The following is a 17,139-nucleotide window of genomic DNA, read 5'->3' on the forward strand; positions in this document are numbered from 1 at the left end:
CCCCAGTCACCAGTCTAACTGCCGCATTCTGAATTAGTTGTAGTTTCCGAGTCACCTTCAAAGGTAGCCCCACGTAGAGCGCATTGCAGTAGTTTAAGCGGGAGATAACTAGAGCATGCACCACTCTGGCGAGACAGTCCGCGGGCAGGTAGGGTCTCAGCCTGCGTACCAGATGGAGTTGGTAGACAGCTGCCCTGGATACAGAATTGACCTGCGCCTCCATGGACAGCTGTGAGTCCAAAATGACTCCCAGGCTGCGCACTTCAGGGGCACAGTTACCCCATTCAGGACCAGGTAGTCCTCCACACCAGCCCGCCCCCTGTCCCCCCAAAACAGTACTTCTGTCTTGTCAGGATTCAACCTCAATCCATTAGCCGCCATCCATCCTCCAACCGCCTCCAGGCACTCACACAGGACCTTCACCGCCTTCACTGGTTCTGATTTGAAAGAGAGGTAGAGCTGGGTATCATCTGCATATTGATGGACACTTGGTAGGCTCAACGTTGAGCTCTAACCTGTGTCCGGTCAGATTCAGAGTGAGTTTTCTGCCACCGACGCTTTAGCCGTCTCAGTGATTGTTTCATCGCCCTCAGCTCCGAAGAAAACCACGGGGCTGTCCGGGCTCCATGCAATCGGAGAGGGCGCTTCGGAGCCAGACAATCGATAGCCCTGGTTAACTCCGCATTCCAGCGGGCCACCAGGGAATCAGCTGAAAGGCCATCATCATGGGATAAAGCATCCCCTACCACTCTCTGGAAACCATTTGGATCCATTAAGTGGCGGGGGCGGACCATCCGAATTGGTCCCACCTCCCTGCAGAGGGGAAGGTCGCGGAGAAGTCCAGTTGCACCAGGAAGTGATGTGACCATGGCACTTCTTTTGTTTCACTTTACTTAGTGTCAGATCACCCACGTCACTAGAGGTGAACACCAGGTCCAAGGCATGTCCATGACTATGAGTTGGGCCAAACTTATTCAGGGACAGCCCCATGGAGGCCATGCTTTCCACGAAGTCCTGAGCGGCCCCTTGTAAGGTCGTGTTGGCATGGATGTTAAAATCCCCTAGGACAACCAAACTAGGTGTCTCCAGGAGAACATCCGCCACGACCTGAAGCAACTCGGACAGGGAATCCTTGGTGCAGTGGGGAGGTTGGTACACCAAAAGGAATCCTGTACTGCCCCTATTGCCCAACTTCCAGAATATGCACTCAGAAAACTGGGTCTTCCCAGTAGGACGCCTGATGCAAGCTAATGACTTCCTAAAAATCACTGCAACCCCCCCTCCCCGCCCACATGACCTGGGTTGCTGTGCGTAAGAGAAACCTGGAGGGCAAGCAGCGGCAAAGACAGGCCCATCTGCTTCCTCCAACCAGGTCTCTGTCACACATGCCAGGTCAAATCCTCCATCCACAATCAGGTCGTGGATGGCAGTGGTTTTATTCATCATTGACCTGGCATTACAAAGCAACACCTTCAGGTCATGTGGGTTTCCCCTGTTGATTGCAGTATCCATCCGGTCAAGGCCAGACCCGGAGGCAGGGATAGTCCTCAAACAACGACTAAACCTGCCTCCTCGGTAAGTGGCCCCTCTCTGGTTGGTTGAGTGCCTTGCGAGCGAAAGGCTCAGCCTTCATTAGGGCAAATGTTCTACCATTATTTATGGGAGCCTTTGGAATAGAAAAAGGAAATGATTGTGTTTTGTGGGGACATTTGCAGAAGTGAAGCTGTTGGTTTGGGGTACAGTCGGAGGGGGGTATGGTGCCTGCTGGAGGGGGAAACCCCCCGCCACCCTTTCCAAAAAATCCAGTAACAATGTTAAGAATGACCCAAAGCTCTCCCTATTTCTTTCATTTGCTTCATGAAATTTATACACTGCTTGACTGCATGAATGGGGGGGCAGGCTCTCTGGGTCCTGGCATGGCCGTAGCTCTTGAACCCGAGCGCTTGGGACCTCCTTTCTCTCTCTGCCAGCCCTTCATGCTCTGGGCTGCCTCTTTCAGGCTCTGATGATGCCCCTTCAGGTCACTGAACTGCAGAGAGATGGAAGGAATTGGTAATGATGGGCTGGCCAGGATCGATTAGGTTCCACATATGTATTTCTATTCTGCCAATTCGGCAGTGGTTCACTGTTTTCTCCAGACGCCCCTCCTCACACACAAACACCCCCCAAGAATTGGGGCTGCCGGCGTCTTGAGTCACTGTTTTGAATTTAATTGTGTTATTGTCTTCCATTGATCGGGACACTTTTGGTTTTTTTTAAAAAAAGATATTTATTGAGATTTTCCACCTTAATACATTAAAAAATCAAAAAAGAAAAAACAAAAAAGTTAAAAACACATAAAGTTTACAATCCGTATTTTCAATAACATATTTCCCTGACTTCCCCACACTTCCCCTTCTTATATTCCAATTCAAATTGTTAGTTCAACAAGTTCTTATCCCCAATTTTTGACCTTTTATATTTAATTCATTTTAGAAAAACCAATTTTAACTTATAAACATCAATATTTGTACATCAGTGCTCATTCTTAAAACTTTTTTCTAAAGTCGACCCAAATTCCCTTCCACGAATTCCCCAATTTTCATACTAATAACAAAACAAAATAAAAAAACAGATTATAATTGTACACCCTTTGGATTCCCAAACCCCACCCCCCCTTTCCCGGTTTCGATCCCCAACAAATGTCCAGCAGTCTTAGTCTACTATCAGCCTGGAGACCTCACGTCCGAGGCTCTTAATTCTCTCTCAATTCCTCTCTGCCGGTTTTTTTGGTAGTCCTTAGTATTAAACACCAGATCTCGGAGAAGCTCTGTCCCAATAGCGTCCATGTTTCTTCCAGCCAGACCTCCATACTTAAAAGTGGAGCCCGAATCTTGTTTCTTACTCCTTTTAAGTCCAAATGTCCCGAAAGCTCCAACTTCCACCTTAATCAAATTTGTAATCCATAGGTCTTCAGATCTCCACATAAGGAGATCTCTCCATTCTTCAATCTCCAATTCAGACCAGATTTTCATCATCCAGTACTTATTTTCCTTTGTAACCATCATGTCAGGCCTCTGGCTCTCCTTTGTCATCTGCAACATTACATCTCCTCCTTCCTTTTCCTCAGAAACAACATATATCTCTTTCTCCACACTCTCAAATCTCTCAAGTTTCTCTTCTTGTCCAGCTGCATGAACTTCCTGAGTCAAATCCTTATCAAATTCAATGAATTTGTTTACTGTTAAGTCCAGAGTTGCAACATTGGTAGCCAAAACATCAATTTGGCCTTGTAACTTTCCCAAGAGAAGAAAAACTCTGTCCAATTTAGCTTGAATTTTTCCTCCTTCAGCCATTCTTGTAATGTCCCAAAACCCCCTCTAGAGGGATTTTGGTTACTTAATCTTCCTTCCAGTTCAAATCCAAAAATCAAGTTAGTTTGTATCAGTTCTTCCTTGTTTTCAACAAAATATAACCAAATTGTAACAAATATATCCAGCAGAGACAGCAGAAACAAAGTTCTCTTTTTCCTTCTTGACAGCTAATTTGACAGCTGTCAAACTCTTCTATATCTCCTCAACAGGCTCTCTCGCGGTCGGAGCTAAACAATACAAGTTGAAAGCGTTCGCAGATGACCTAGTCTTAACTTTGCAAGAGCCAGACACTAGTACAAAAAAAGTCTTGGAGACAATACAAGCCTTTGGTCGAGTGGCAGGTTTTAAGTTAAATAAACAAAAAACAAAGGTATTGGGAAAGAATCTAACAGTGGAGGAAAGAGAGAAGTTTCAGAGTGAAACTGGATTAATGGTAGCAAATAAGGTGAAATATCTAGGGGTTAACTTAACAACTAAGAATGTGAATCTATTTAAAGACAATTATGAGACATGCTGGACAGAAATTAAGAAAGATTTGGAAATATGGTCAAATTTGAGACTTTCCTTGTTAGGCCGAATTGCTGTTATTAAGATGAATGTTTTGCCAAGAATGTTGTTTTTGTTTCAAACATTGCAGATTGTGGACAGAATGGACTGTTTCAAGAAGTGGCAGAAAGATATATCGAAATATGTCTGGCAGGGCAAAAAGCCCAGAATAAAATTTAAGATATTAACTGATGCAAAAGAAAGAGGGGGGTTTGCCCTGCCGGACCTAAAACTTTACTACGAAGCAGCAGCTTTTTGCTGGTTGAAAGATTGGCTACTTCTTGAGAACACAGACATAGAAGGGTTCAATAATAGATTTGGTTGGCATGGATATATCTGGTATGACAAGGTAAAAATCCACAAAAGTTTCAAAAATCATATTGTTAGGAAAGCATTATATAATGTTTGGATTCGTTATAAAGATCTGCTGGAAAATAAGACCCCTAGGTGGCTGTCACCAATGGAGGCTAAGGAAGTTAAAAAACTTAATATGGAATCTAAATGGCCAAAATATTGGGAAATTGTAGAACATGAAGGTGGAAATGTGAAATTACAGAGTTATGAGAAACTGAAGTTTAAAGTAAGAGATTGGCTACATTATTACCAGATAAATGAAGTTTTTAAACAGGACAGGAAAATAGGCTTCCAGGTGGAGAAGTCAAAGCTAGAAACAGAATTGTTAGAACCCAATACGAAGAATTTGTCTAGAATGTACAACTTACTGCTGAAATGGAATACACAGGATGAGATGGTTAAATCAGCTATGATTAAATGGGCACAGGACATTGGTCATGACATTATGTTTGCTGACTGGGAACAGTTATGGACCACCGGTATAAAATTTACGGCATGTAATGCCTTAAGAGAGAATATTATGAAAATGATTTATAGGTGGTACATGACCCCAGTCAAGCTTGCAAAAATTTATCATTTGCCCAATAATAAATGTTGGAAATGTAATGAAACTGAAGGTACTTTCTATCACCTTTGGTGGACGTGCCCAAGGATTAAGGCCTTCTGGGAAATGATCTATAATGAAATTAAGAAGGTGCTTAAGTGTACCTTTCACAAAAAACCAGAGGCTTTTCTCCTGGGCATGGTAGGCCAATTGGTGTCAAAGAAAGATAGGATGTTTTTTATGTATGCTACAACAGCAGCGAGAGTTTTACTAGCAAAGTATTGGAAGACACAAGAACTACCCACACTGGAAGAGTGGCAGACGAAAGTGATCGACTACATGGGACTAGCAGAGATGATGAGCAGAATCCGTGACCAAGGGAAAGAGACGGCGGAAGAAGATTGGAAGAAATTTAAATTTTATCTTAAAAATATTTGCAAAATTACTGAGTGTTAAAATGTCATGGGTAAAGCATAACAGATTTGCAGCGTTAAATGATTGGATAAGAGGAAAGAAAGAGGTTAAAGAAAGGAATTAATAATAATTTGGATCAGGGGTTGCTGGAAAAAAAGTTTAAATAGAGATGCAGAAAAGGGGGGCATGGGGAAGTCGCTGAAATTGGGTACATGAAAAAATCTATGAAATTATACATGTTTATATGTTTGTTTGTTTGTGTTTGTCTTTTGTACTGTTTTATATTATATGTGGAAAAACCAATAAAAAATTTTAAAAAAAAAAAAACAGGCTCTCTCGCGGATCACTCCCGGGTCCGGGGGGGTGGCACTTCAGCTCTCAAAATTAGCTCTTATCCTCCAGTAAACTTATACTGCCAAATCGTGAAATTAATGTCTTTTACCCAATAAAGAAGAAGAAGTTCTCTTGATCTTAGTTAACTAGTCCTTGCTTTAAATTATTTACAAGACGGGGAGACGGACTTCCTGTTTGCGTCTTCCCCGATCGTGCCTAATTCAAAAAAAATTTTTCTTTGCAAATCCAATTTCCGTACTACTCACGGGTTGTTGCTTTTAAAGTCCAATTGTTCACAAGAAGAAGTCAGCGCTCTCCGACCATGGCATGCGGCTTCACTCCGCAGGAGAAGCAGTCGACTCTCAGCACCGCGCCGCTCGCCCCGTCCCCCGTTCCGAAGCCTTTAAAAAGGCTCCTTCGCGGGTTGGGGGGGCGCAAATGGTGCCCGCCGAGTCACCAGGTTCACAGGCTTCAGCGCCTGTGATTTCTGAGGGTCCCCGCGTCGCCGCAGCGGCAAGACCCAAATCCTGCGGAGCCGATTCCCTCCGGAGCTCGGAGGGAATCCGCCATTAGTCAATGGCGCTAACCCGGAAGTCCGATCGGGACACTTTTGTTGTTGCAGCCTGAAATAGCATTAGCATTTTTTGTTGCTGCATCACTCTCAGGTTGACTCATGTTACCAAATGTTTTGGTACATTTATGAACATTTATTTTATATATGTATGACCTTAAAATTCTTATAACAATAATAATATTTGATAATAATATTATAATATTGATATAATAAGATAATGATAATAATTATTATTTTATTTATACCCCACCCATCTGACTAAGGCTGCCGGAGCCACTCTGGGAGGCTTCCAACATACATAAAAACATAAGAAAACATTGCACACTTCCCTATACAGGGCTGCCTTCAGCTGCCTTCTAAAGGTTGCATAGTTACTTGATCTTCTTGGCTCCAGGATTGCGCGACTCCATGCCCTCACAACGTTTCTCTCAGGGACATCATACCACACCCTCCAACATTTCTCCGATGGCAATAGGGGCGTCCTTAGAAAAAGCGAGACTTTCCGGGATCAAATCAGAAACCAGAATGGCTTCTGTAAATCCAGGACTGTCCCTGGAAAGTAGAGACAAAAAGTATGAGGAGCCATGAGGAGCCGTGCTTCAGAACCACGTTTTTGGGCCATGGAGTTTCCAGGAAGCCGTGGATCCGAGTTTTTTGTGGTGCAGGCTGTGCCGATGGCCATGATACGTAATTTGATGGTGAGTTTGGGGTGGCCCAATGCAAAAGGTGTGAGGATCCATGAGGATCCGTGCTTCAAAACCACGTTTTTGGGCCACGGTATGACCAGGAAGCCATGGATCCGAATTTTTTGTGGTGCAGGTTATGCCCATGGCCATGATATGTAATTTGATGGTGAGTTTGGGGTGGCCCAATGCAAGAACTGTGAGGATCCATGAGGACCCGTGCTTCAGAACCATGTTTTAGGGCCACGGTGTCGCCAGGAAGCTGTGGATCCATGATTTTTGTGGTGCAGGCTGTGCCCATGGCCATGATGTTTGATCTGATGGTGACTTGGGGCTGATCTAGTGCAAAAATCATGAGGATCCATGTTTTTGTGCCATTGCGGCCCCACGAAACAGTGGATGCATGATTTTTTTAATGCCGTCTACAGAGTAAGACATGGTCTACAGTATCATGGCAGTTTTATTTAATTTGAATGAAAAAAATCATATGAATTCATGAGGATCTGTTTAAAATCAGCTGGATCCGCCTTTTACCTGTTTCTGGAGAGGAAACCCAACCAGCTGTGGGGTATATTTTAATGTTACTCATCCTCAAAGGAGGAGGCCACAAATATGTTTTCATATATGCAGGGCAGCAAAAATCCAAAATGCCGTCCCAATTTTCCCCCGACAGAGACTCTTGGTGGCCCACAGAAAAAAAGAACATCGGAAAACATAGGAAAGCAACAAACATTTCAGAGCCTGAGCTGCTGTCTCTGCGGGGGGGGCGGGGGCCGGGCGGGAGGACGGCGCGGCTTCCCTTTTTTTTACCCCTCTGGACAATTCTGACGCAAGGGGGCGTGGCTTCCGCCCCTCCGTTGGCCCTTGGCTTCTTTCTCGAAGGGTCGCCCTGGCAACCGGGGGAACGGAAGTGGCGCAGCCGTTGCCACGCGCCGGCGAGAAGTGGTTCCGGGTCTTGGTCTGCTGTCCGGCTTCCCCGCTTCGCCGCCGGGCGAGAAGATGACTTCGCTGCGCGCCTTCACCTGCAACGACCTCTTCCGATTCAACAACATGTGAGCCGGAGGCCTCGGGGCCGGAGGGCGGGCGGGCGGCGCGTGTCCTGGACCAGGAGGGCGCTCTTCCGACCCGCCTTCCTCCCCCCCTCCGGGTCCTGCTAGCGATGGAGGGTCGGAATTGCCGCCCAGACAACACCTGAGCAGGCCCGGTCCGGAGCACGCGCTGCCGCGCCGCCTCTGAGAAAAGGGAAAATGGAATTTTGCATAGGATTGCCAAGGGCCCAGCAGCGAGTCTTGATCAGTTACTTGTACCTTTAAACATCAAATTGATGAGCAGAAATCAGATGAAGCTTGTTGCAGATAAAGATAAGGATTATCACCTGCTCATTTCTGTAACCCAAACTGTGGTTAAAGGCACAGCTACAGGGGTTATTTTAAAATTTGGCAATTTAGTTGGCACAAGGAAATAGCTCTCCTCTACTGAATATTTCAGGATCTCTTGGAATTAAAGGGATGTTAGAACTTGCCTCCTGCTCTTCTTTGGTTATACTTTATTCCCTGACCAACTGAGTTGTATATCCAGGGTAGATCACAAAATTAATAATTGTTCAAGAGGCAAACTGAGGTTTCAAAATTGGTGTGTGGGATGGAAGAGATTGAAAGGTTTGCCCCATACCCAGTTGTAACTGGCTCAAAGTTTCTCCCTAGTAATATTTTGGGTGTTTAATCTGTTCTTGTTTCCCACAGCAACTTGGATCCCCTCACAGAAACTGTATCCTTTTAAGCCTCAAGACCTCTGAATGCTAATGGCAGTACCTGTGAGCCTCTTCATACATTATACTACAGAAAACATGTTTGTCCCTGAATATTTTTATCAGGGAGCTGCAGCTATTCCCAGCGTCTTGCAAGTGTACCTACATGACAGAAATGTTTGTTATTGCGTTCATTCTTTATTCTTCTATGGGCAGTCCATAAAAATGCAATATATGGGGCAGCCTTGAGAAGCTTGTAATATGGAAGTTACTATGGATGCGAAACAGCAGTGTGCTGTATTTATTATTTAATTATTAAATTTCCATCTCACCCTCCCTAAGGGGCCCAGGGCAGCAAACACCAAAATAATAAAGCAATCATAATTTTTAAACTAAACAAAACTTATTTAAAACACTTAAAAACAGTCATATATATTTTTTTATAATAAATGTTTATTAGGATTTTACAAAACATAGAAATCAAACAATCACATAAATCAAAACAGAAATCAGAAAACAGAAAATACACACTTAATAAAAAGAAGAAAAAAGAAAAAAGAAAAATCCACTTTTAAGTTTCAAGGTTCTATATCCCTCTTTCATGACCTCCTCACATCTCCCTTTTTTGTGTTCCTCTTTATTCCGTCAAATTCAGCAAATTCTAACCCTCTTTCAAAACTCATTTATAATTATATATTCCCACTTATTATGTCTCTAATTTCCCTTTTCTTGGTCCTTACTCCACCTTATATGCTTTGACATAATATTATTCTAGTCATACCCCACTTCTCTTTTTTAAGATTCTTTTTTCATAGCTCTTTTAACCATATCCCAAATGCCATGTTACCTTCACATCCCACATCATTTTAACATTCAAACATTTTACAATATTTCTGTAGATAATCCTTGAACTTTTCCCAATCCTCTTCCATCAACTCTTCTCCCAGGTCTCGGATTCTGCCGGCCATTTCTGCCATCTCCATATAGTCAATCACTTAAAACAGTCATATAACCCCACAGCAAATAATATCTGGATCAAGTATCTTTTGACCATCAAATGCCTGATTAAACAGGAATGCTTTTCAGTTTCTTCTGAAAGTTAATAATATCAGCTTCCTACCCTCAGAAGTAATATTTTGAATGTATCACTTTGACTGTTCAAATTGTTTATACAATGTTTATTTGAAATCCATACAATAATATTGTAAATGTATGTGATGTTATCCCTATAATACAAATAAGCTTATGGCAAAATTGAACGAGACACTTTCTGATTCATAGCCCAGTGTTCTCCAATATTATGTCCAAGCTAAAATCACTTCATGTAAGAGGTTCTGTATTTCCTTTTTTCTATATAGTGTCTTAGGTCTCAAAGATTTAAAAAATGTCATAGTAATCAATATTTAGAACTGGTACATTTCAAGTGGTCAAACAATATGTATCTTAGTAACCCATCCAATAGCCTGCAAGGAAGATCAGTATAATTAGCCGCTTCTTTGCTGTGGATGCAGCGGGGCTGATAAATAGTGGTTTAGTCGAAGCTGAGGAGAGAGACAAACCAGAGAATTATCAGTTCTTACTCTTAATTGCTGTTCCTTCTAAAATGGGTCATTCCATATCAAGTGATGTCATGTATTTTGTTGTAATGTTCACAATATGTACTAACAAGAATTCTTTCAAAGCGTTAATTCTATCATGCAATAGCAAGCTATCACTTGGCTTTGGAACACATTTTTTAAAAGAAATGCCTGACCAGCTTTTCAGATACCTTTTAATTGAATAACTTTCTAAATAAATGCCTGAAGGAACTGATATTATAACTTGACGTCTTGTTTATTCTGTTATATCTTACTCCAAGAAGACCCATTTATCCTAAATAGAACCCAATAAGGCAGACATGTATGTACAAATTTTTTAATGTGATCCCACTGTGACCCCAATATGAAATTTTGCAGGTAGCTCTTAGAAATATTAAATAATCAATACAAATGTTTTGGAATTTTTAAATCATATTAATTTTTTAAATCACTTTTTAAATTTTGTTTTATTGCTATGGCTAGTGGCTGCTGCAAATAAACATTCTTCTGATTCTGATTTTACATTCTTGGTTTACCTGTATTGTATTGTTATTATTTCTTTTTTACTCAGAAACAGACAGTAGTCTTAATAATTTTAGTATCTTACTGTGCAAAACCAGAACTGTTTGGAAAACAGTTACTTTGGGGGTGAGCAACTTAAGGTCCCCCAGATATTACAGAACTACAGCTTCTATAGTCCTTTACCCTTGACCATGCTGTCTGGGACTGATGGGAGTTGGAGTTCAGCAATAGACGGCGTGCTACAGATTGTCACCCCCCGCTTGCTTACTGAGGTGATATTTTCTTAACATGCAATACTCCATAGTATGGAATTCCATTTTACTTGCAGTACTTGGCTCACTGGCCTGAGTATTTTATTGTTGCAGAAGCTCCTGGTGGAGAACTGATGGGCTACAGTAAGTAGGTTAATTTTCCTTGTTTCTGTGTGACCAATCTTTGACTAACCCTTTAATTATTTGGCAGTAGCACTGCAACATTTGCTCAGTTTTTAAGGGCTTTTTATCAACCATGAAGATGTCCTTGATAAATTGGGCAGAACCTTTTGTTAATATTAGTTTTAGTTTTATATGCTCATGCATATAAAAACCGCATATGGAAAGTAACATCTTAAGGTACGGGTTGACAGCCCATCACCTGCAGGCACCCAGATGCCTGTAAGGATGAACCAGAGCCCCTAGATTCACACTCTTCATTTTTTTTAAAGTAACTTTCTAGTTTTTATAATCTCCAGTATGAGGCAAAAGGTACACACGTTCTTTTTTTGTCCGTACCACCCTTACTGACACATCTCCCACCTTGCACATTCTCCCCCCCAAAAACGTGCAAAAGCCCGTATGTGAGAGAAATGGTGCTACACACTTGGGAGCGGAGGAAAAGATGTATGTGTGTGTGTGTGTGTGAGAGAGAGAGAGAGAGAGAGAGAGAGGAGAAGAAGAAGAAGAAGAAGAAGAAGAAGAAGAAGAAGAAGAAGAAGAAGAAGAAGAAGAAGAAGATTGTATGCATATGTGATCTGTGAGGGAGAGAGAGGTATGTATAAATCTGTTTATGTGTGGTCAGAGAAAGAAATGGACTTGGGCAGAGAGAGAGAGGTGTGTGTGTGTGAAGTGTGTGTATGAGTGTGTGAGCAATGCATGTGTGTCTGATCAGTGAGTGTGTGCATGAATGTGTGTGTGAGAGTGTGGTGGGGCCACCTTGGATATTTTCCCTGGTTCAAGGGGATGCTCTCTCTTATTAGCTAGCAACAGCATCATTGTGTGTATGGGGCAAAAGCCAATATTTTGTGATCTTCATAGTCAGGACCAGCAGGGTGTAGTGACTTCCCTTGGTAAGCCTGAAGTTGTCCGTGTGTGTGTGTGTTGGAAGCAGCAGTGATGGTTCTCTCTCTAACTGATATTTCATGTGACTAGTACTTCTTCAAAATTTGAAATGTGCCCCCTGGTCCAAAAAGGCTGGCAGCTCCTGTCTTAAAGTATTTCCCCTTCTCTCACACATCCAAAATGAATGCTTCATCTGATGTGCATTTGGCTACAGCACATCCATATATGTATCTTCTAAACACAAAATGTGCTTCTTGCTTTAGTAATAGTTTTTACCATATGCAAATGTATCCCAATTTAATTGATACATAGTATGAGTATTACTCATAGTAATCAATTAGAATTTCTTTAATTGGGTTTCAGCCCTCCCATCAGATGTCAAGGAATAAGCAACTGACTTTTAAAAGATATCTGAAGGCATCCCTGTTTAGGGAAGTTGTTAATGTTTGATGTTTTATCATGTTTTTAATATTCTGTTTGGAGCCACCCAGAGTGGCTGTGGCAACCCAGTCAGATGGGTGACATACAAATAAAATTATTATTATTATTATTATTACTACTTGGAAGTGAATACACTTACAATTATAGCTTTTGTTGTTCTCCTATAGTTCCGCATCTATTAGTATCTTTCTCCCTGGAGTCCTAATCACAGACTTCACTTTGATGTTGTCTGTAGTCAAAGAGTTGCATACATTTTTAGTATTTCCTCGTAGTGATAGGAAGGTGGCAAGAAGAGTCTGCTAGGGTACTGACCTGAAAGACTGCTCCCTACCCAGTAGAAACCCTCCTCAGGGTTTTAAAGCTCATTCACTTTAAAGCTGGTTTTAGGAGACATAAGAGTTAGAAACATTCTGTTTCTTTCTTGAAATTGGAGACTCTCTGAACATTTTGTTCAGTGGTTAATTTGCTCTGTGTGAGACATTCTGGAATCTGTATAGTCCTGATGTTCAACTTCTAGTTTGAGTCCTTTTTAATTGCCTGCATCTGTAGTAAAGCATTTTTTCTGGTTTTATGTCAAACACCATAAATCCAATAGCTAAGTTTCTGTGGGATGGCCATGGTCTAGTCCAAACAAACTAACCCATTTTATCCTACTTTTCCTTGTAGTCATGGGGAAAGCTGAAGGTTCAGTAGCCAGAGAAGAGTGGCATGGCCATGTTACTGCACTCTCCGTTGCACCTGAATTTCGGCGGCTAGGTTTGGCTGCTAAGTTGATGGAACTGCTTGAAGAAATATCAGAAAGGTGAGGGATGCCTGCATGATAAACATATATTTTCCTCTCTTAGCGATGTATTGATCTGTTTGAATTCCTGTAGATTTATTGATGAGAACAGCTGAAGGCATCATAATTATATGGAGAATTATTTTGGGGACTCTAAGAAAACAACTCAATGAGAGCTTTATAAAGTCAGGAGTGCTTCATAAGGAAGTTTTATTTTAGGAGTGTTGGGGTGCTGCTCAGCTGACAGGTTAGGTTAGCCAGTGTCAAATAAAAGGCTAATAGCGCTTTTATCTAAGTTAGAATAGCCAACTTCCTTCAGCCCTTACCATCAGTCATGCTGGCTGAGACTGATGGTAGTTGGGCATCCAGCAACATCTGGAGGGAACCACATTGACTACCTAAGTGGTGGAGGCTGCAATCCTGTGTACACTTACTTGGGCTAAGCCCCACTGAACACTGGGATTTCTTCCCACATAATTGGCTGCGTGATATTTCCTTGGTACTTCCGTTAGCGAGAAATATGTGCCAGTGAATAGAGTTGTGGTCGTGGGTAAATATATATTATTGAATTATTTCCTCCCCCAGCCACCAATTATTTATTGAAATTCTTTTAAATAGGGTTAAATAGGCATTTTGGGAGTGAAGGGCCTTGTTGACCTATAGGCCACATTAACCCTTTTGTGCAAAAGTGGTTGTGGCCAATTTTTACAAACTGATTGGGAAGGGGGTGCTTCACAGCAAGGGGCCAGTAAAAGAACAAAAAACTTTTTTTAAAGCAAATGGATAAATGGGAGAGGAGCCATATTCAGCATTACACAATTACAAATGTTACATCTGCACAAGCATAGAAGCTTGCTAGAGGAACAATCTCCCCTCTGCTCCCCCCACGTGCTGTGCTAGGAGGGTTTTCCTGTCCCTCCCTAAACCAACTTGGGGGAGCACAGGGGGAGGAGAGCCTTGGCGCAGGGCTTCCGATGCCAGTGTTTGCCCTTCAAATTCATCTGTTATATAGCAGTCACTATATCAGCACTGTTTCCCCTACTTTAAGCTATGTGTTGCATCAAACTGAATTTCCTGCTTCTCTCCTCCACCAGTAAGTCCTCCAAATCTGCTCTAAAGGAAAAGGTAAAGGGACCCCTGACCATTTGGTCCAGTCATGGCTGACTCTGGGCTAGTGGCGCTCATCTCGCTTTATTGGCTGAGGGAGCCGGCGTACAGCTTCCGGGTCATGTGGCCAGCATGACTAAGCTGCTCCTGGCGAACCAAAGCAGTGCATGGAAACGCCGTTTACCTTCCCGCCGGAGCGGTACCTATTTATCTACTTGCACTTTGACGTGCTTTCAAACTGCTAGGTTGGCAGGAGTAGGGACCGAGCAACGAGAGCTCTCTGTCGCGGGGATTCAAACCGCCAGTCTTCTGATCGGCAAGTCCTAGGCTCTGTGGTATAACCCACAGCGCCGCCCACATCCCAAATCTGCTCTGGGTTCCCCCAAATCCTCTGGATCAGATTTGCAGAGGGTGGGACTATGCAAGGAGAGGATGGGGATGTTCACGGAAGTTGTTCCACATGTACAAAGATTTAGTTTGATATATTCCTAGGTTTTCAAGACTTCATTTTATTTCCATATTTTAATTGCAATTTACTAGTGTCCCATCGTGGTACAACACTGGCTGCATTTGGAAGCAATTATAAGCTATGGTTTGTTATTACAGAAATGAGCCTGGTTGAGACTTGACTCCTGTTTCTTCCTCCAGAGTAGCTGTGTTAGAACCTTTCTCTTCCATTATCAAATAAGTAGAATTCCACATTATTCCTGAATCCAGAACTCCTTGGCTCATCTTAATTATGGTATATTGAAATAAGCTAGCTTCATAAAGCAAAGTCAGACATAACTCTAAACTGATAAATCAGGACAGAAGAATGAAATAAGTACAAGGAAGATGGTTTCCTAAGCTCATTTATTTAAAGGCAAACCATAGTTTGTTACAGCCAAACGAAGTCATGGAATCAAACTTTGGTTTGTGCCAATTCCAAACCATTGTTTTAACATCCAGACAAATAGGCAAAGCGGGAGCTGCTTGTTGGTTTCATTTTCCATTTGCTCCAAAGTATTCTAACCTGAAGGCTCAGTGGCCTCTGGAGGCTGGAGCAGCAACCTGAGCGGACTATCAAGACAAACATCATACGAAATCAGAAGTGCCCCTTATTCTGGTTTGTCAGTTCAGACAAACTAAATGTAATCATGGTTTGTCGTGAGGCATGCCTATTTGTCAGCTTGCCTGTTTAGTGCAGAATTCCCACCCACCCCCATTCTTCACTGCTTAATTCTTATTTTTTTTATGTAGATCCCTGTGTAGCCTCTTACAAACTATGCTGTTTTCTGTTAGTTATTTTGTCTTATTGTGTCATTTTCTTTTTTTAATGAAGAAAGGGCGGATTTTTTGTGGATCTCTTTGTAAGAGTATCAAATCAGGTTGCAGTGAACATGTACAAACAACTAGGCTACAGCGTGTACAGAACAGTGCTAGAATACTACTCTGCCAGCAACGGGGAGCCTGACGAAGATGCTTATGGTAAGTGGTGTGCAGAAAGAGACACTTTGGACAGTCCTTGTGATGTAATAAATTCCCATGCCGTTAAAATGAAAATGTGAAATTGCTTGGGATGAGCAAAGCTTTTTGCCCAAAGTGGGTGGCACAGGAGATGTGACTGTGAGCTGTGTGGGGCAGGGTGTATTCCAGGCATGCAGAAGCCCACTCTCCACCCTTCACGGACTCATTCCAGCCAGGCAAAATCACTTGAGGAAGCTGTGAGCCAGAGCTCTCGAGGGGCTCCTAGGCAGAGGAGTTGGAGCTGAGACAGAGAGACCTGAGGGCTGGAGGTTCCCCACTCTTGATCTCGAGTAGAACGATAAGCCAGTGCAAGGAAGGGCACAACTGACCAAAAAGAAGTACTCAGTCTTCTTCCACTGAAATAGACGGCCACTTGAAGTGTATTATGTTGTAAATATGTTATTAATCATTTTCCACAGATATGAGGAAAGCTCTCTCCAGAGATGCAGAGAAGAAATCAATTATCCCATTACCCCATCCTGTCAGACCAGAAGACATAGAATAAGCTTAAGCTGTGGATATTTAGACATGTTGAAAATAACATCTTTGAATGCATTTTGGACCATCTATGGAAAATGGTGTTTCATTATGAATGTACTTGGAAACCCGAGAGCAACAAGGAAAGTGTGTGCAGACACGAAGGAAAAGCTTCATTTTTAGGCTACGGGGCTGATGCCCCCAAACCCCACACAGGTTTGCAGCTGCACTATTGGCCGCTTAGGGTTTAATCTTTTTTACAAAAATCATTAAATCCTTGGCTGTACAGAACTATTTCTAAAAATCTAGTAGATTAAAAATTTTAGGAGCCTGGAGCTCATTGGTGTCACTCACTCGTGCTTTGAGCATTGGAGCCTTAAAGTATATATTGGGGAAAAATAAAATCAACGGATTTAAAATGAATTCCTCTTGTACTTGATTCACTTTGGTAAATACAGGCAACTCACATTTTACACTTATTTCACTTATGCAACCACAGCTTTTTGTGGGGTGGGGGAAAATAAATAAGTGGAGAACAAAGAAAACTCACTCTAAATTTACCGTATTTTTCGCCCCATAGGATGCACCAGCCCATAGGACGCACCTATTTTTTGGGGGGGAAATAAAGAAAAAAAATTTATTTCCCCCCCAGGTGCGGGGCTGGGGCAGGGGAAGCCTGAGCTTCCCCCGACCCCAGCCCCCAGAACAGGCTGCTATCCGCAAGCCGTGGGGGAGCTGCGTGAAGTCGCGCAGCTCTCCCATGGCTAGCGGAGCGCTGTGCGAAGCCCAAAGCTTGGGGCGTGCTGAGCTCAGCGGCTCCAAGCTTCTGGGTGCCGGCAAGCTCTCCGCTAGCTGTGGGAGAGC

The 17,139-nt window shown here is 42.6% G+C and overlaps 1 protein-coding gene and 1 long non-coding RNA gene across 2 annotated transcripts; both read left to right on the forward strand.

Annotated features, from left to right (window-relative positions):
• The first annotated feature begins 7,743 nt into the window (after window positions 1-7,743).
• On the forward strand, window positions 7,744-16,698 carry NAA20 (N-alpha-acetyltransferase 20, NatB catalytic subunit). The gene is made up of 6 exons (XM_053394927.1): window positions 7,744-7,853; window positions 8,544-8,568; window positions 10,952-11,042; window positions 13,071-13,206; window positions 15,614-15,759; window positions 16,218-16,698. The coding sequence occupies exons 1-6, from the start codon at window positions 7,801-7,803 to the stop codon at window positions 16,301-16,303; spliced, it is 537 nt and encodes a 178-aa protein (XP_053250902.1). The 5' UTR covers window positions 7,744-7,800; the 3' UTR covers window positions 16,304-16,698.
• LOC128416872 (uncharacterized) lies at window positions 8,575-9,802 on the forward strand. Its single transcript, XR_008331326.1, has 2 exons — window positions 8,575-8,973; window positions 9,553-9,802. It is a non-coding gene; the product is annotated as an uncharacterized LOC128416872 (long non-coding RNA).
• Window positions 16,699-17,139: the final 441 nt, after the last annotated feature.

This window comes from Podarcis raffonei, chromosome 7 (genome assembly GCF_027172205.1).
Source record: "Podarcis raffonei isolate rPodRaf1 chromosome 7, rPodRaf1.pri, whole genome shotgun sequence".
Taxonomy (NCBI): domain Eukaryota; kingdom Metazoa; phylum Chordata; class Lepidosauria; order Squamata; family Lacertidae; genus Podarcis; species Podarcis raffonei.

Coding starts and splice junctions, on each gene's coding strand:
- NAA20 (XM_053394927.1), top strand. CDS start 7,801: ATGACTTCGCTGCGCGCCTTCACCTGCAACGACCTCTTCCGATTCAAC. Junction 8,569..10,951: donor TGGATCCCCTCACAGAAACT/GTATCCTTTTAA, acceptor AATACTCCATAG/TATGGAATTCCATTTTACTT. Junction 15,760..16,217: donor GCCTGACGAAGATGCTTATG/GTAAGTGGTGTG, acceptor CATTTTCCACAG/ATATGAGGAAAGCTCTCTCC.